The sequence below is a fragment of the Diceros bicornis genome, chromosome 21 (genome assembly GCF_020826845.1).
Source record: "Diceros bicornis minor isolate mBicDic1 chromosome 21, mDicBic1.mat.cur, whole genome shotgun sequence".
NCBI lineage: Eukaryota > Metazoa > Chordata > Mammalia > Perissodactyla > Rhinocerotidae > Diceros > Diceros bicornis.
Window position 1 is genome coordinate 9,553,941 of NC_080760.1, and position 16,439 is coordinate 9,570,379.

General features: G+C 38.3%; 1 protein-coding gene across 4 annotated transcripts in view; it reads left to right on the top strand.

The window, feature by feature from the left end:
- RIPK2 (receptor interacting serine/threonine kinase 2) overlaps window positions 1-13,585 on the top strand; it is a 34,383-nt gene extending 20,798 nt beyond the window's left edge. For 3 of the 4 annotated variants that reach the window (XM_058564549.1, XM_058564551.1, XM_058564552.1), the window contains 5 exons: window positions 3,487-3,572; window positions 6,729-6,818; window positions 8,155-8,248; window positions 10,183-10,338; window positions 11,118-13,585. In XM_058564549.1, coding sequence (XP_058420532.1) covers window positions 3,487-3,572; window positions 6,729-6,818; window positions 8,155-8,248; window positions 10,183-10,338; window positions 11,118-11,455 — 764 coding nt within the window. In that variant the 3' untranslated portion in view covers window positions 11,456-13,585. The remainder of the gene's footprint in view (window positions 1-3,486; window positions 3,573-6,728; window positions 6,819-8,154; window positions 8,249-10,182; window positions 10,339-11,117) is intronic. The other variant, XM_058564550.1, reaches the window with a different exon arrangement.
- Window positions 13,586-16,439: the final 2,854 nt, after the last annotated feature.

Sequence of the window (16,439 nt, forward strand, 5' to 3'; positions counted from 1 at the left end):
TGAACTCTGTCTGCCTTGGTCTGCCCAGACTCTCAGCCCCCTCTCCTCAACTCTGAGTGTCCCAGGCTCCACATCACTTCCCTCTCTCTGTGGGAAACTGTAGAAAGCTAGAAACTCTCAAGGCAGCAAGCCCGGGCAGTCATAAGTCTCACCTCATTTGTTTCCCCGTCGCAGAGATCACTGTCCTTTGTTTTCTGATATCCAGTGTCTTGAAGACCACTGTGCATATATTTTGTCTGGCTTTTTTGGTTATTTCAGGCAGGAGGGGAAATTGGTCCTCGTTAACTCCGTCTTGGCCAGAAGTGGAAGTCACTGCTTTCTCTTTAAATTAATGGCCAAAAGCGGGCACTAAACACTACTTAGCAATTCTATTATGCTTCTCAAATACATCTACTGTTCCATTCTGATGTTTCAACTGTTCTTAAGGTGTGATGTGGGGACTCCTGGGGGGATTTGGTCCCTGAGACTCTTATAAGAGGTTCACAAAACAAAACTGTTTTCAAAATAATAAATACTAAGATATTATTTTCCCTTTTCCCTGTCATCCTCTCAAGAGTATATAATGAGTTTTTCCAGAGGCTAAATGAGGTGTGATGATATCATTGCTCCAGCAGATAATGGAATGTGTTCTCATATGCTCTTATATCTTAAAATTTTCTCAGTTTTAATTTCTAATATGGTAAATATCAATAGCTATGATCCACATATACAAAAGCTCTTTGGGGTACTCAATAATTTTTTTTTTTTTTTGAGGAAGATCAGCCCTGAGCTAACATCCATGCCAATCCTCCTCTTTTTGCTGAGGAAGATTGGCCCTGGGCTAACATCCATGCCCATCTTCCTCCACTTTATATGGGATGCCGCCACAGCATGGCCTGACAAGTGGTATGTCGGTGCACGCCCGGGATCCGAACCCGGGCCTCCAGTAGCGGAGTGCGCACACTTAACCGCTACGCCACGGGGCCCGCCCCCTAGGGTACTCAATAATTTTGAAGAGTCCTGAGACCTAAAAGTTTGAGAATTGCTGTCTTAGATGGTCATCTTATACTGCTGGAGGAGAGACGCAAGTCCCATTTTTCATGCTTTCAAAATGAAGATGAAATTCCATTTCAATTCCCAAGAAGGAAAGTAAGGGAAGAACATTTCCAACTTCTATCTGTCCCTCAGACATTTCTCCTCAGACTTATCTCATTTGTTAATTTTGGGGAAAAACTGAGTATGCTTCAGTTTATCTGGTCCCTTCTCAGTTTTCTCCTTCTTTTAGAAGTCCCTGTCTAAAGGATGCACACATTTTCTACTCCCCGCTGTGGAAGCAGGGTGAGGCCTGTGGCTGAGTGAATAAAGCTGTCAACTACAGGGGTAAAGTATTACCAAGCCCATTGGCCCCAGATCTAAAGATACATTCTCCAGTTAGCTTTATCAGTAATAAAGGTGGTATTTTGATCACCATCTATCTTTATTCTGTGTCTTTTCTTAATAGATTCTAAACTTAGGAAGAGAAGACTGAGGTAATGCACATTGTACTTTATTCTTAAACCTCCTACACCCTATGCTCCATCTTTCATTTGAGCTGATCACCGTTCTCACACTACGTGGAGAAAATAGAAACCGTGAGAGGGAACTCCCTCCTGGTTCTTCTGCCAGATCTGCAGATCTAGTTGTGCTTGTATCCATCTTTCCTGCCTTATTTCTTTTACAGTGGAAAAAAATGTCCACATACATATACAAATGGAAACAGTATCGCTTGTGTTCTGGGTACCATTCTCTTCCCCTCCCCAGCATTCTGTTCCTTATATTCTCTCTCAGCCTTTGCATTGCCAATCTCTGCTTGTCTATAGGATCATTCTACTGTCATACAGATGTATTCTATTATTATCTCCTATCTTTATCAAGAAAAAAAATCTTGACCCCATAACATCCTTCATCTACCGCCTCATTTTTCTGCTCTCATTCAGAGCTAAACACCCTGTAAGAATTGTCCATACTTCTTGTCTCTAATTCTTTCCCTCTAATTCATTTTTTAACATACTTAGATAAGTCTTCTGTTTTCATATTTCCCCTGAAACTACATTTGTTCAGGTTACCAATGATGGTGATGTTGGAAAGTCCTGCTTACCTTAGTTGACCTCTTGGCAAATTAAACATGACTGACCATTCTCTGCTTGAAACTTTTCCTTTGATGGCTTCTGAGACTACTGTCCTCTTTCCCTCAATCTCTTTCTCCCTTCCTCTACTCAATTTCTGACTGTTTTAATGCCTCAGAGCTCTAATATGGGTCCTTAACCCTGCTATCTATACTCTTCTTCCTAGGTGATCCAGTCCAGACTATGGCTTTATATACCATCTATATGTTAGTGACACTCAATTTTATATCTGGAGCCCTGGCTTCTCCCTTGAGCAGCAAGTTCATATGTTATTGTAGTAGTGGTAGTAATTATGATTGTTTCTGCTTGTTAGCTATTATGAATAATGCTGCTATGACCGTTCATATGCAAGTCTTTGTGTGAACATATATTTTCATTTCTTTTAGGTAACTACCTATGAGTTGAATTGCTGGGTTGTATGGTAAATTTAACTTTTGTTTTTAAGAAACTGCCAAACTTCCAAAGTGGTTGCATCATGTTACATTCCCACCAGCAGTGCATGAAGTTTTCAGGTTCTCAACATCAGTGTCAATACTTGTTATTGTATGTTTTTTTAATGTAGCCATTTTAGTAAATATGGAGTGATATCTTATTGTAGTTTTAATAGGCATTTTTAATGACTAATGCTGTTAACATATTTTCATGTGCTTTTTAACTATTTGTATATACTCTTTTGCCCATTTTTTAATTGGGTTATTTGTCTTATTATTAAGTTGCCAGAGTTCTTTATATATTCTAGATATAAGTCCCTTAGCAGATAACATGATTTGCAAAAATATTTTCCCAGACTGTAGCTTGTCTTTTCATTTTTCTTAATAGCATCTTTTAAAGTGCAAAAAAATTTCAGTTTTATTTGAAGTCCAATTATCAATTTTTTTAATGGATCCTGTTTTTGATGTCATATCTTTTTAAGAATTCTTTGTCTAACCTGAAATCATGAAGATTTTCTGTTGTATTTACATTTAGGTGCATGATCTATTTCAAATAAAATTTATTTTTATTTTATGTCAAATAAAATTCTATGTGTGATGTGAGGGTAAGAGTCAAATCTGTCTGTTTCCATGTGGATATCCACTCCTTTCCTGCACTGAATTGCCTTAGCAACTTTGTCAAAAAGTGATTGACCATAATTGTATGGGTTTATTTTTAGATTCTCAATTCTATTCCATTGATCTATACGTCTGTCTTTACCTGTAATAAAGGCTCTTAAAAGACAGTTGAATGTCATCATTTTGGGGGAAAATTGACTTAGGGCCTTATCAGTTAAATATTAGCATTTATATTTTTCAATTTAATGATTAGAAACTATATGACCTCAAATTGTATTTTTTTTCTTATTTAGAATGTTTAATAGAACTTGAACCAATTCTGAGAACATTTGAAGAGATAACTTTTCTTGAAGCTGTTATTCAACTAAAGAAAACAAAGGTAAATTGCTAAGTGAAATGCTGGAAATTATAAGTTTAAACAATTATATATTAGTCATGGAGATGTTTAGTTTACTTTAGTTTTTATCTATATACTTATCACAGATGTAGGCTATAGTATTGGGGGAGGAGAATTTACCAGACTGTGAATACTGTCTTTCCTTTGTCACCAAAGAGCTTTTCCATTTCATTCAAATGGCCACCTCCAGATTTCAAGGAATTCCCATATATCAAATGTAAATTTAAAATGTATAATGAGAGCCGGCCCTGTGGCTTAGCGGTTAAGTGCGCGCGCTCCGCTGCTGGTGGCCCGGGTTCGGATCCTGGGCGTGCACCGACGCACCGCCTCTCCGGCCATGCTGAGGCCGCGTCCCACATACAGCAACTGGAAGGATGTGCAGCTATGACATACAACTATCTACTGGGGCTTTGGGGGAAAAAATATAAATAAATAAAATTATTAAAAAAAAATGTATAATGAATGCCAATTGTGTACAATGAATGCCCTAAATCACTAGAGGTTTTTTTTAAATCTACATTTGTTTCCCTAAAGTTTTTTTTTTTTTTTTTGTGAGGAAGATCAGCCCTGAGCTAACATCTGCCAGTCCTCCACTTTTTTTGCTGAGGAAGACTGGCCTTGGGCTAACATCTGTGCCCATCTTCCTCCACTTTATTTGGGACGTCACCACAGCACGGCTTGCCAAGTGGTCCGTCAGTGCATGCCCGGGATCTGAACTGGCGAACCCCGGGCCGCTGGAGCGGAGCTTGCGCACTTAGCTGCTTGCACCACCAGGCCGGCCCCTCCCTAAAGTTTTAATTCATACAGAGTAGTAGATGTCTGGGTTCTTGCACTTCTTTTTATTCAGTGTACTTGGGCTTTTCTGAGATTTATTGCCAAGTTAAGCTGTAGAATTTTTATTAAGAATTGAGGCCAAAAAGTGTATTTTTTTATTGCTTATTTGTTTTTTCACTTTCCCACTCAATCATTCAATGTTGCTTAGACTAAAGTAGTAGTTGATATAAATTACCTAGAACCATTGTCTTATTTACTCATTCTGGCTCTTGTAGATCCTATTACTGCGAGTTTTTCTTAATATTATCAAAAGTTGTTTAAAAAGCAACTACAGTCCTTTAGGGACGAAGTAAGCATAGTTTAGCACTTGCTGGGTTTCATTAAATTGCATTTGAGATATGATAATAAAAATCATTACTTATTATCCATACTCTTGGATTGTAAAGAGACATAATCTACAATTTACTTATCGCTAAATGACGTTGCTACTGGCCTCTTGTGGTTTATTGGATCTATTGACATACCTTTGGTTTAAAAGGGAAGTGCATAAAAGAAACAGCTACCCTTTACCAAACTAAAAATGGATAGTGGCAATATTAGTGCCTGAGTTTTTTAAGGAACTAAAGAGGAACTGTGTTTTAATTCTTTTGATAACTTTTCACTGACGTCCTCACTTCTGAGGAGGTACAGTCTTTTCCAGAACATTCTAGTTTCTCCACTTCTTAGTAGATACAAACTTCTGATAACATTTCTTTTTGCTTTATCGTTTCAGTTCCCTTTTCTCTTACAATTTTCTCTTCTTCTTCCAAGCAAAGGTGGATAGAAGGATCTGTTTTCTTGCTTATAAAACGGAAGAGAACCATTCAATTTCTTTTTTGTCTCCAAATGACTGCAAACACTAGGATCTATATTTAAAACTATTAATTTTTAGAAGAAATTTTGGCTTTTTTTTTTGTGGGGAAGATCAGCCCTGAGCTAAACATCCATGCCAATCCTCCCCTTTTGCTGAGGAAGACTGGCCCTGAGCTAACATCTGTGCCCATCTTCCTCCACTTTATATGGGACGCCGCCACAGCATGGCCTGACAAGTGGTGCGCACCCGGGATCCGAAACCCGGGCCGCTGAAGCAGAGCGCACGTACTTAACTGCTACGCCACGGGGCTAGCCCCTGGCTTTTTAAATAAAGTAATTTAAAGTGTATATTTTTGAATACTTGAATGCTATTTAATTACTTGCTTTGGTATTTTTAAGTTGCTATATTGTTTTCACTTAGAGTTGTTGTAGTTACTTTTTTTTTTAAATCCTTATATCAATTCTGTGAAACCAGTAGGGCAAGAATATCATCCCCAATTTATAGATGATATAGATTATAGATGATATAGATTATATATGCAGATAATTAGTAGTTTTTTGATCCTAAAATTTCTTACCCATGTAATGGAGCAGACAGTCACAAGTATGAATCCTGGAGGGCTGGGTGTGGAACCCACCAATTTCTAAAGTTCTATAGAGCAATTGGCTTTACGTTGGTTTGGGGAAAAACAGCAGGCTGATAGGTTTGATTTTAAATACTCAGTAGTGATGGTAACTAGTCCAAGCCTGATTTATAGACAGGAGTAAATCACTTAGTGATTTTAATACGCAAGTATAGCATTTAAGTAAATCATCTGCTTTACAGCTACCATTTATTGAATGCTTACTAAGTAATCTTGGGGCCTTAGGGCATATATTACTTCTAATCCTCCTTACAGTAATCCTCCAAAATAGGTATTCTTATCCCCAGTTTATAGGTAAGTTGAGATTAAGTCTCATGCCCAAGATCAAACAGTTAGGTATCCTGGGATTCTAAACCAGATCTGACTGGCTACATGACCCCCATCATTCCATTAGGGCACACTGCCTCCTTTACTTAGTCTAGCCCTCAGTTTCTTATCTGTAAAATGAAAATGATAATAGTACTTACAAGCACAGTGCCTAAAATATAATAAATGTTTAATAATTATGGATAGACACACACATCGAAATTTGTTAAGTATCTAGTTTGTACCAAACACTTTATTGTCTCACTTAATCTCTAGAACAATCCTGCATGTAGGTATTATTCTATTTTTAAAGATGAAGCCTTGAGAGATCAATAGTTTGCTCAGGGTAACCACTTGATATGAGGCAGGTTTCAGTCTGCGTCTCTAAAGTTATTGCCCCTGTTCTACACTGTGTCCACCTGTAAGTTATATATTGTTTGGTCAACTGATTGAGATTTCCTTTCCATTGATTTTGCATATAAAATATGTTAAGTAGATTGTATTTTACTCATATAATCTCCTAATTACCTCCAATTAAAGTTCGTATATCTATTCATTCCAGTTACAGAGTGCTTCGAGTACTATTCACTTATGTGACAAGAAGAAAATGGAGTTATCTCTGAGCATATCTGTAAATCATGGTCCCCAAGAGGTAAAAAAAATTATATTGATAAACTGAAAATGTGAGAAGAATATGAAAAATCATTTAGTCTAACTCCTTTTATAGATGGGAAACTAAAGCTTGGGGGGTTTTAGGATTTGTTGGGTAGCCCATGGCAATCTCCAACTTGAAATCCAGCTCTCCTGATTCTTAGTTCATTGTTCATCTCGTCAAATCACAGTCCTTGCTTCTTTGTTTAGCATTGACTTCTGTCCCTGTCATTGTTTTATATGATGAATTGGTGTTACAGGGTAGTACGTAGGCAAATCATTAATTACAGTTCTGCCACAATATTTGTGCCTTCCTATCCAAATGTAAAATAACTATGATAACTGCCTTGTCCTTACTTCTTACAATGATTAATATAAAGGAAAATGCTATTTTTTTGGCTATCCAAAAAGAAAGATTTTCTTAGTAGCGATCTTTCAGATTTATGTCATATTAGTCGTTTCTTTTAAGTATATGTAAGATATGTTCCTTTTACAGATTCAGAAAAGTAATGATACCTTCGAAGTGAACCTTAAAGCACAGTACACAGTTTATATACACTATCTCATTGGATCTTTGAGCCCATACATGGACATTTTTAGATAGATATTATAGAAAAAGAAACTGAGAGCCAGAGAGTTGAAATACCTTGTCGAAGGTTAGTCAGTAATTCCATGACAGAGCTGGGAGTGGAGCCAAGGTCTACATTACTTTTTTCATGGATTCTCACCCCTTCATGTTGAAGGAACCTGAGGCATTGAGAATAGGCATTTGCTGTAAATCAGTAGTTAACCGGAGTTGCAGATTTCAAATTTCTCAACCACTAGACAGAGCCTCTGAGATCATGTAGAAAATATTGACGAATAATGATTTCCAAAGTATTTAATTATTGCCCTATCCTCCCCATTTGGGTTGATAAGGAAATTGAGTTCATTTATATTGGTTATTTTATATATGAGTTTCTTTAATTTCATAAAGGTATAGTTTGCAGTAGTATTTTTTTTTTTTATAATTTTCTTTCTTTCTTTATTTTTCCCCAAAGCCTCAGTAGATAGTTGTATGTAGTAGTTGCACATCCTTCTAGTTGCTGTATGTGGGACGCCGCCTCAGCATGGCCGGAGAAGCGGTGCGTCGGTGCACGCCTGGGATCCGATCCCGGGCCGCCAGCAGTGGAGCGTGTGCACTTAACTGCTAAGCCATGGGGCCAGCCCTAGTTTGTAGTAGTTTTGATTCTTCATTTATCATAAGCCAAAAGCAAGAACTATTTAGAAATTAAAGCTGTATAACTTTTAAAATGATTTTTCATCAATCTAAGTCGTTTATCCTGTCTTTACTTTAGGAATCGTGTGAATCCTCTCAGCTCCACAAATGTGGTGGTTCTCCCAGAACCTCAAAGTCCCTGTCGGCTCCTCAAGACAATGATTTTTTATCTAGTACGTAAGTTTTTCAGTCACTGTTACTTGCAGGTTTTCCATTTTCTTTCAAGATCAGATTCTTGGCAAGCAAGCATGGTTTGTATGGAACATGTCTGTCATTTGCATTCATAACTCATTTTTAAAAGTGACAGTCTAAAGATGTAAAAATAGTAGTGGGATGTTCAACAAGTACATTTAAGTATTAGAGGTATTATGTTAGACACTGGAAAGATACAAAAAAATCTCTTGTAAGAAAGAGGAGAAATGTTTCTAAGTAACCATAGTTTGAGTTAGAAAATGATGTATTCTAAGAGATATGGATATGGAGCTAAGGCGTTACAGTGGAAGAGTAACATTTTTTACAAAATATTTTCACAACAACCTTGTGAGGGAGATTTCGTCATTTTACAGATTTTTAAGATCAGAACTTCTGGATCATATAGCTTGTAGCTGGCAAATCCAAGACTCGAAGCCAGGTCTTTTCATAAATATTTTCATGTCACTCCACTATGCCATGTTGTCATCATGAAGAAATTATTCATGTCACTCCACTGTATCATGTTGTCATCGTGAAGAAATTGTTTCTGGCTCAAGGTCAGACCTATAGTTGTAGAAGATGGGCATTCCAGGCAAAAGAACAACATAGAGGCACAGAAGCAAGAAAACACAGAGAACAGTGAGTAATTGGATTTAGCTGGTAAAGAGGGTAAATGAAAAGACATAAAAGATCAGTAGGGTGGAGTCATACCATCACCAATTCTAACACTAGGCTAAGCTATTTGGGCTTTTTTACTTGGGTAGGGAGCAAACTTGCAAATTTTTGAGCAATGGTGTGACATGATAAAATTTTTTGCTTTAGGAAGATTCATCCCACATTGGCTGAAATATGTAGGATATTTTGGAAGGAAAAGGAGACTTGAGGTGGGAAGACCAATTAGGGGACTGCTGGTCTATTATTGTAGTACAGGTGAATGATTATGAGACCTGATCCAGAGTACAAGAAGGGAAGAGTGGTGTGAGATGTTATGGAAGACACACTGATAGGACATTATAACATTTTACTTGTAGGAGCAAAGAGAGAAGAAAATATAAAGCCAAACAAGTTCTTAAGCCTGGTGACTGGGAGAACATTGGTGCTATTTACAGAAATAGGCGTTGAAACAGATTTTAGAGTTAAGATGAATAATTAATTTTCTTTTTTTCTTTTGTGAGGCAGATTAGCCCTGAGCTAACATCCGTTGCCAGTCCTCTGCTTTTTGCTGAGGAAGATTGGCCCTGGGCTAACATCCATGCCCATCTTCCTCTACTTTATATGGGACGCTGCCACAGCATGGCTTGACAAGCGGTGCGTTGGTCTGTGCCCGGGATCCGAACCTGTGAACCCTGGGCTGCTGAAGTAGAGTGCGCAAACTTAACCGCTATAACACGGGGCTGGCCCCATAATTAAGTTTTTAATGTTTTTTTTAATATGAGGTGCTTAGCAGCACATACGAGGGTGATATCTAGTGGGGCTGTTGAAAATGTTAAGACTGAGGTTCAGTGAAGACAGAATTAAATTACACAGATTTGGGAGGAGAGGTGACAGTTGAGGCCCTGAGGTTGAAAAGGATTGCCAAAGGAGAGTGTAGCAAGAAACACATCATATATAGATTTAGAGGACACATTTAAAGTGCAGGAGGAAGAAGACAGAGAAGAAGAAGTATGGGACTATGTGAAGAAGTAAAATTCTATGATTTAGAATTTACGTAGGACAGACAGGAGTATGGTAAAAACATTCGGTATAAACCCTTTTTTGTTCTAAAACATATTTACTTGCAGAATTTGGTTTATGAACCTGCTTTAATAGCAGTGAAAAATTAAAGACATTGAATACTATCTTCTTTATGACCCAGATGTTGATATTTTAGCTAATAGGAATATTATACTCCTAATAAAGATGTTGTGTTTTATAGGAAAAACTGAAGACTATTCTATACTGCATCACTGTCCAGTAAATCACAGTCATGATAGTAACACTTCTGTGGCTCAAAGGGTGACATTCTGTGATCACAAGACTGCCCCGTGCTCTTTAGCAGTAATAAATTCACTCTCAGCTGAGGGAAATTCAGGTAAATATTTACTGTGAGACACTTTGTAAATGATGCCATTTACCTCATATCTGTATGTTCAGAAGATTTGCCATACAGTAAGTTTTGTCTTTATTTCCTCAGTGTAATAAATACATACCTTCTTAAGTAGGAAAGCACTTCCAATCCCAGAAGGTCTGAGTGCTGACGTATAATAATAAGCCCAGATGGTGTTCTGTGAACATCTGAGTAGGAAAGGAGTGCTGGGAGGAGGTGTGACTTAATATGTCACTAAAGGCCAAATTATATTTGTTGATTTAACAAATATGCAGGTGTCCTTTATATTAAAAAAAAAAAAAACTGAAAAATAAAGTAGTTTTGCCCTATTTTTTTTTTTTAATTTATTTATTTTTTCCCCCAAAGCCCCAGTAGATAGTTGTATGTCATAGCTGCACATCCTTCTAGTTGCTGTATGTGGGACAAGGCCTCAGCATGGCTGGAGAAGCGGTGCGTCGGTGCGCACCCGGGATCCGAACCCGGACTGCCAGCAGCAGAGCGCACGCACTTAACCGCTAAGCCATGGGGCCGGCCCTGCCCTATGATTTATAGCATATAAAAAGGCAGTGCTTTTTATGGGAGGGGAAGGGAAGAGGTAACCCAGATATCTGAATGTTTCCTGAAAATTAACAGCATTCTCCAAAATACTGGTATTACTTATGGACACAATCATAGGAAAATTAGGTTTTATGTGGTTTTTTTGTGTGTGTAATTTTACATGTCTGTCCTTGCCTTTTTAATTGTCATGCCTTACTCTTCTACAGAGCGATTACAGCCTGGTATAGCCCAACAGTGGATCCAGAGTAAGAGAGAAGACATTGTGAACCAGATGACTGAGGCCTGCCTTAACCAGTCGCTGGATGCCCTTCTGTCCAGGGACTTGATTATGAAGGAGGACTATGAACTCATTAGTACCAAACCTACAAGGACCTCAAAAGTCAGGCAATTACTGGACACCACTGACATCCAAGGAGAAGAATTTGCCAAAGTTATAGTACAAAAGTTGAAAGATAACAAGCAAATGGGCCTTCAGCCATACCCGGAAATACTTATGGTTTCTAGATCACCATCTTTAAATTTCTTTCAAAATAAAAGCTTATAAGTGACTCTTTTTCAAGAAGAAAAGTGAGTTTATAAAAGGATATTTTATATTTCTGTGGCCTTGAGCATATTGTTTTTATAAAATCTATATGAGTATTAGAAGCTTTAATGAAGTTTCTTTTTCAGGTAAATATTAGTCTCCTATGACATTACATTTTTTTTTTTAATTAATATAAGTAGAAAGTTTGCATTTTGCTACAAAGTTCAATTTTTTGTCTCTTTGGTTAATTGAAACTATTTTTTAAAGTGTAGTAATTATATTCTTATACATAACAGTGCCTTAAGGTATCATGTGTTTCTGATGGAAGCCATTATTATCACATTCACTTTCTTTGTGGACTATTTATTACTTGTCCGAGACACAGTTTGGCTTTATGAAGTATACGCTTTATACTTTTTTTGTGTGTGTGTGAGGAAGATCAGCCCTGAGCTAACATCCATGCCACTCCTCCTCTTTTTGCTGAGGAAGATTGGCCCTGAGCTAACATCCGTGCCCATCTTCCTCCACTTTATATGGGATGCGGCCACAACGTGGCCTGACAAGCAGTTCATCGGTGCATGCCCAGGATCTGAACCCGGGCCACCAGCAGCGGAGCGCACGCACTTAACCGCTACGCCACAGGGCCACCCCCACACTTTATACTTAAAGGAGAGATAGTACAGCATTCCTATCCTACAGTCCCAGGTTTAAATCCTCTCCAAAGGATTGTTCATTAAACTCTATTGTTCAGATTACATTTTTAAATTTTATTTATTGAATTCTTCTTTAAAAAACTGTTTCAGGGGCTGGCCCAGTGGCGTAGTGGTTAAGTTGACGTGCTCTGCTTCAGTGGTCTGGGGTTCGCAGGTTTGGATCCCAGTCACAGACCTACGCACCGCTCATCAAGCCATGCTGAGGTGGCATCCCACATACAAAATAGAGGAAGATGGGCACAGATGTTAGCTCAGGGTGAATCTTCCTCACCAAAAAAAGAAAAAAAAAATTCTTTCAAAAATGAAACAATACAAAGTATATAAAGAAAAAGAGGGGGCCAGTCCGGTGGCACAAGCGGTTAAGTGCACGTGCTCCACTGTGGTGGCCCGGGGTTTGCCGGTTCAGATCCCAGGCGCGCACCGACGCACCGCTTGGCAAGCCATCCTGTGGCGGTGTCCCATATAAAGTGGAGGAAGATGGGCACGGATGTTAGCCCAGGGCCAGTCTTTCTCAGCAACAACAACAAAAAAAGAGGAGGATTGGCAGATGTTAGCACAAGGCTGATCTCCTCACAAAAAAAAAAAAAGAAAAAGAAAAAGAATAATCTTTTAACATGGGTTTCTGTCCCCATGTCTAACATCAACCTCTCCCACTGTCAGTAACAGACAAGGTAACCGAAGTTTAACAGTATGATGTGTATCCTTCTGCACCCTTCTTCCTGCTCATATTTAGAGTATATGCTCATTTGGGAAAGTCTTGTCTTAATATTATTATTATCATTATAACACATCATCTTGCAACGAGCTTTTTGCACTGAACAGTACTTCACGTGCACCCTTCCAGATCACATATAGAACTAACTCACTCTTTTTAATTGCTGCATAATATTATCAGGGCTGCCTTTTTATTCTCTTAACTCGTTCACATCAAGTTCAGCCCAAACATAAAGACATAGCATGAGTTCTTTTTTAGTTAACAGGTTATGTCACTAAATGAAAATTTACAAGTAGCAATAGCCCTTTCCTGAAAATGTTTATTAGCAAAGTCAGCAAAAAGTGCAATACAGGATAAATATGAAAATACAAACTTTCAAGAAGCACCAGAATCACATGAAAAGAATGAGTAACTAGATGGCATTGAGGCAATTAAATATTTTATTAAAGTTATAAAATAAGTTAATCCCCATTTTGGAGCTCGACATTGACCTGTGGTGCCTTATTGCTGTGCCTCTGAGAAATATAGAATTTAATAAGGAAAAATGGAAACTAACCATATAAGTTATCTATTATGTCTATTATATTTTGAGGTGTTAGGATAAAGATTTAATTTGGGAAACAAATTGAAAAAAAAATGTCTTCTTTTGGAGCCTTTCCCCTTTCTCTCTCTCTCCCCCCCTCCCCCTTCCCCCCTCCCCCTCTCCTCCCTCCCTCTCTCTCTTTCTCTCTCTCTCTGTCTGTCTGTCTGTCTCTCTCTCTCTCTCTCTCTCTCTGTATATATATATATATTTTTTTTTTTGGTAAGGAAGGCTGGTCCTAAGCTAACATCATCTGTTGCCAGTCTTCCTCTATTTTTTGTATGTGGGATGCCACCACAGTATGGCTTGATGAGCGGTGTGTAGGTCTGCACCCGGGATCCGATCCCATGAACCCTGGGCCCCAAAGCAGAGCACGTGAACTTAACCACTACGCCACCAGGCCAGCCCCTCTATACGTAATATAAAAAAAAGTAATTCTGGGCCGGCCCTGTGGCGTAGCGGTTAAGTGCGCGCGCTCTGCTGCTGGCGGCCCGGGTTCGGATCCCGGGCGCGCACCGACGCACTGCTTCTCCCGCCATGCTGAGGCCGCATCCCACATACAGCAACTAGAAGGATGTGCAGCTATGAGATACAACTATCTACTGGGCCTTTGGGGTAAAAATAAAAATAAATAAAAAAAAAAAGTCTTTTGAATCTTGATGGCTTCAAATTGACTTCTATATCGATTTGATAATGTGGTATATCTGGATTGGCAAAGTGAACATTGCCCAGTTTTTTCCGTTTTATGCTTACATCTAAAAACTCGGAGCTTTCCAGCCAGTCTGCATGCTCGTGGCCCTGTGCACGCCAGGTACTTGCTCCCATGATTTACTATAAGGGAGGCACACGTGCAGCCCTCATCACTACAACTCTGCAGACTTGTTCTGTGCAGATAATAACAGTGTACTGAGAAGAAAAAGTTGAGTCTGCAGCAAGTCTCATCCCCTGGAGAACTGTTAGAATCTCAGCAGCCAGTTTTCATTATAACCTGTATTTAATAACACAGTGATGTTTAGGGGAAGGTGCAACAGTGTATGACCAGGCAGTATAGAACAGGCCCTGGCATAGAGTAGACGCTTTCTAAAAATCTCTGTAATGAATAGGTCGGTGGAATGAAAGCTGGAGAAGGGAGGAAGATGTTTCCTTGAAATCACGTTTCCCAAGCTGGAGTGCAAGTACAGCTAGTAATAGATGGGATTGTTCTCGGTAGTGTTTTGACTCAGCACTAAATAACATTTGAGTCATACAGTAAGGCAGTTCTTTTCAGTTCTTTCTTGAGCCTTCTAATTAAGGAGAAAGTCACAGTTGTGCTATCACCTTTTAATCCCCCTTGTTGACAAAAGAATAGCCTTCAGGCTCAAAACTTCAGGAACAATATTTAGCAAGAATTTTATAATTTTTTAAGTTGTATTTCATTTGAAAATAACTTTCTACATATGACAAGTGGTACTAGTTTTCTATTTATAATATATAAAGTTTCATTTTATAATATTCAAATAAAAAATTTGAAGTACTAAATTATAGATAGTACATGAATGTGACAGCAATTATGGAAGTAGTAGGAGAATGACAGATTAAGATTCAATCACTCTAGGAAGGGACCTAATAATCTATAATAATATGCTTTTCACTAGATAGTACTAGGTAATGCTAAAGAGGGTGTTCTTTGCAGTGTATTTGAAGGCAGCGCTACCCAGAGTGAGAGTAGTCCACAGAGTAGCTGCATTAGCTGTCACCTGGTGGTGGTTAGAAATGCAGATTCATGGCCCCAATCTCAGACCTTCTGAATAGATCTCTGGTGGTGAGGTCCAGGAATCTGTTTTAACAAACCCTCCTGGCCTTTATGCATGCTCAAGTCCAAGACACTTTGTTTTAAGAAATATGATAGACTTGTACACAGAATAATGTCTCTTTAGGTTCACAGATCTGTTTTCCTTTTGTCTGATTGCCATACTTCTCCAGAATGTACAGTCTCAGAACTGAGATTTGATTGGAAAATTCTACTTTTTTTTTGCATCTAACTTGAATTCCCAAAACAATTTTAGTCATGTTTTGCATTTTGGAAAGATCGCTTCGCTTAAACATGATAATCAGATCAGTAGATTAGAATCTACAACTTGGGTCTTTAAGGAAGAGCTTCAGAAGGGACAGTTGAATTATAACATCAAAGAGCAGAGCTGATGTGGGACAAGAGGCAAGACTAAATTGTGCAGAAAGTTACACTGTACTAAAGAAATGGGCATGTCTAGGAAAGACTGAGTTGTTGCAGGGGCAGTATCAAGCTGTGAGGGCTGGTTTTTATTTCCCTCCTCTGTCATTAATCCTCCACTCACCCTCACGCCCTTCAGTCAAATACTCAATCCCCTAATTTATGAAGAAAAATTATGACCAATTGAAAGAAAAGGAAAGTCAGTAAACTTTCACGTTTAGCCATTCTCACAAATATCTCATTAGTTTCAGAAATGTTTCTCCTCTAAAATCACACCTCCCGTCTCCCAAAGAGACTAGTTCCCAAATTGCCTCCTGCTTTTTCTCTTTTCCAGAGTCATTTTTTCCCACATTTACTTTGAAAACAAAATTCCTTTGCTTGATCTGTGTATCCATTCTAGTCCTTTTCCTGGAAAATTGTTGTACACTGCTGCTACTCTTGTTACCAATTTCATTCTTAATCATTTAAGTTTAATGTCATAGAATTAATCTTTAGGTTGAAAGGGGCAATTATGCATTGGATGCCTCCAATTCCTCTATAGTAAAGATTTTAAGTCAACATGTATCTCATGACCAAAAACTTACATTGATGATGAGGAAACTTATTATCTATTCAGGCAATGTACTTCATCTCTAAACAGTTCTATCAGATAGTTCTTTCTTACATTCATTTAAAATTTATTTGCCTATAGTATGTATCTATTGGTCCTTGTTCCAAACCTTGGGATAGTATGTAGAGTAAATCTAGTCCCTCCTCCATATGACAGCCTTTTATATATTTCCAGACAG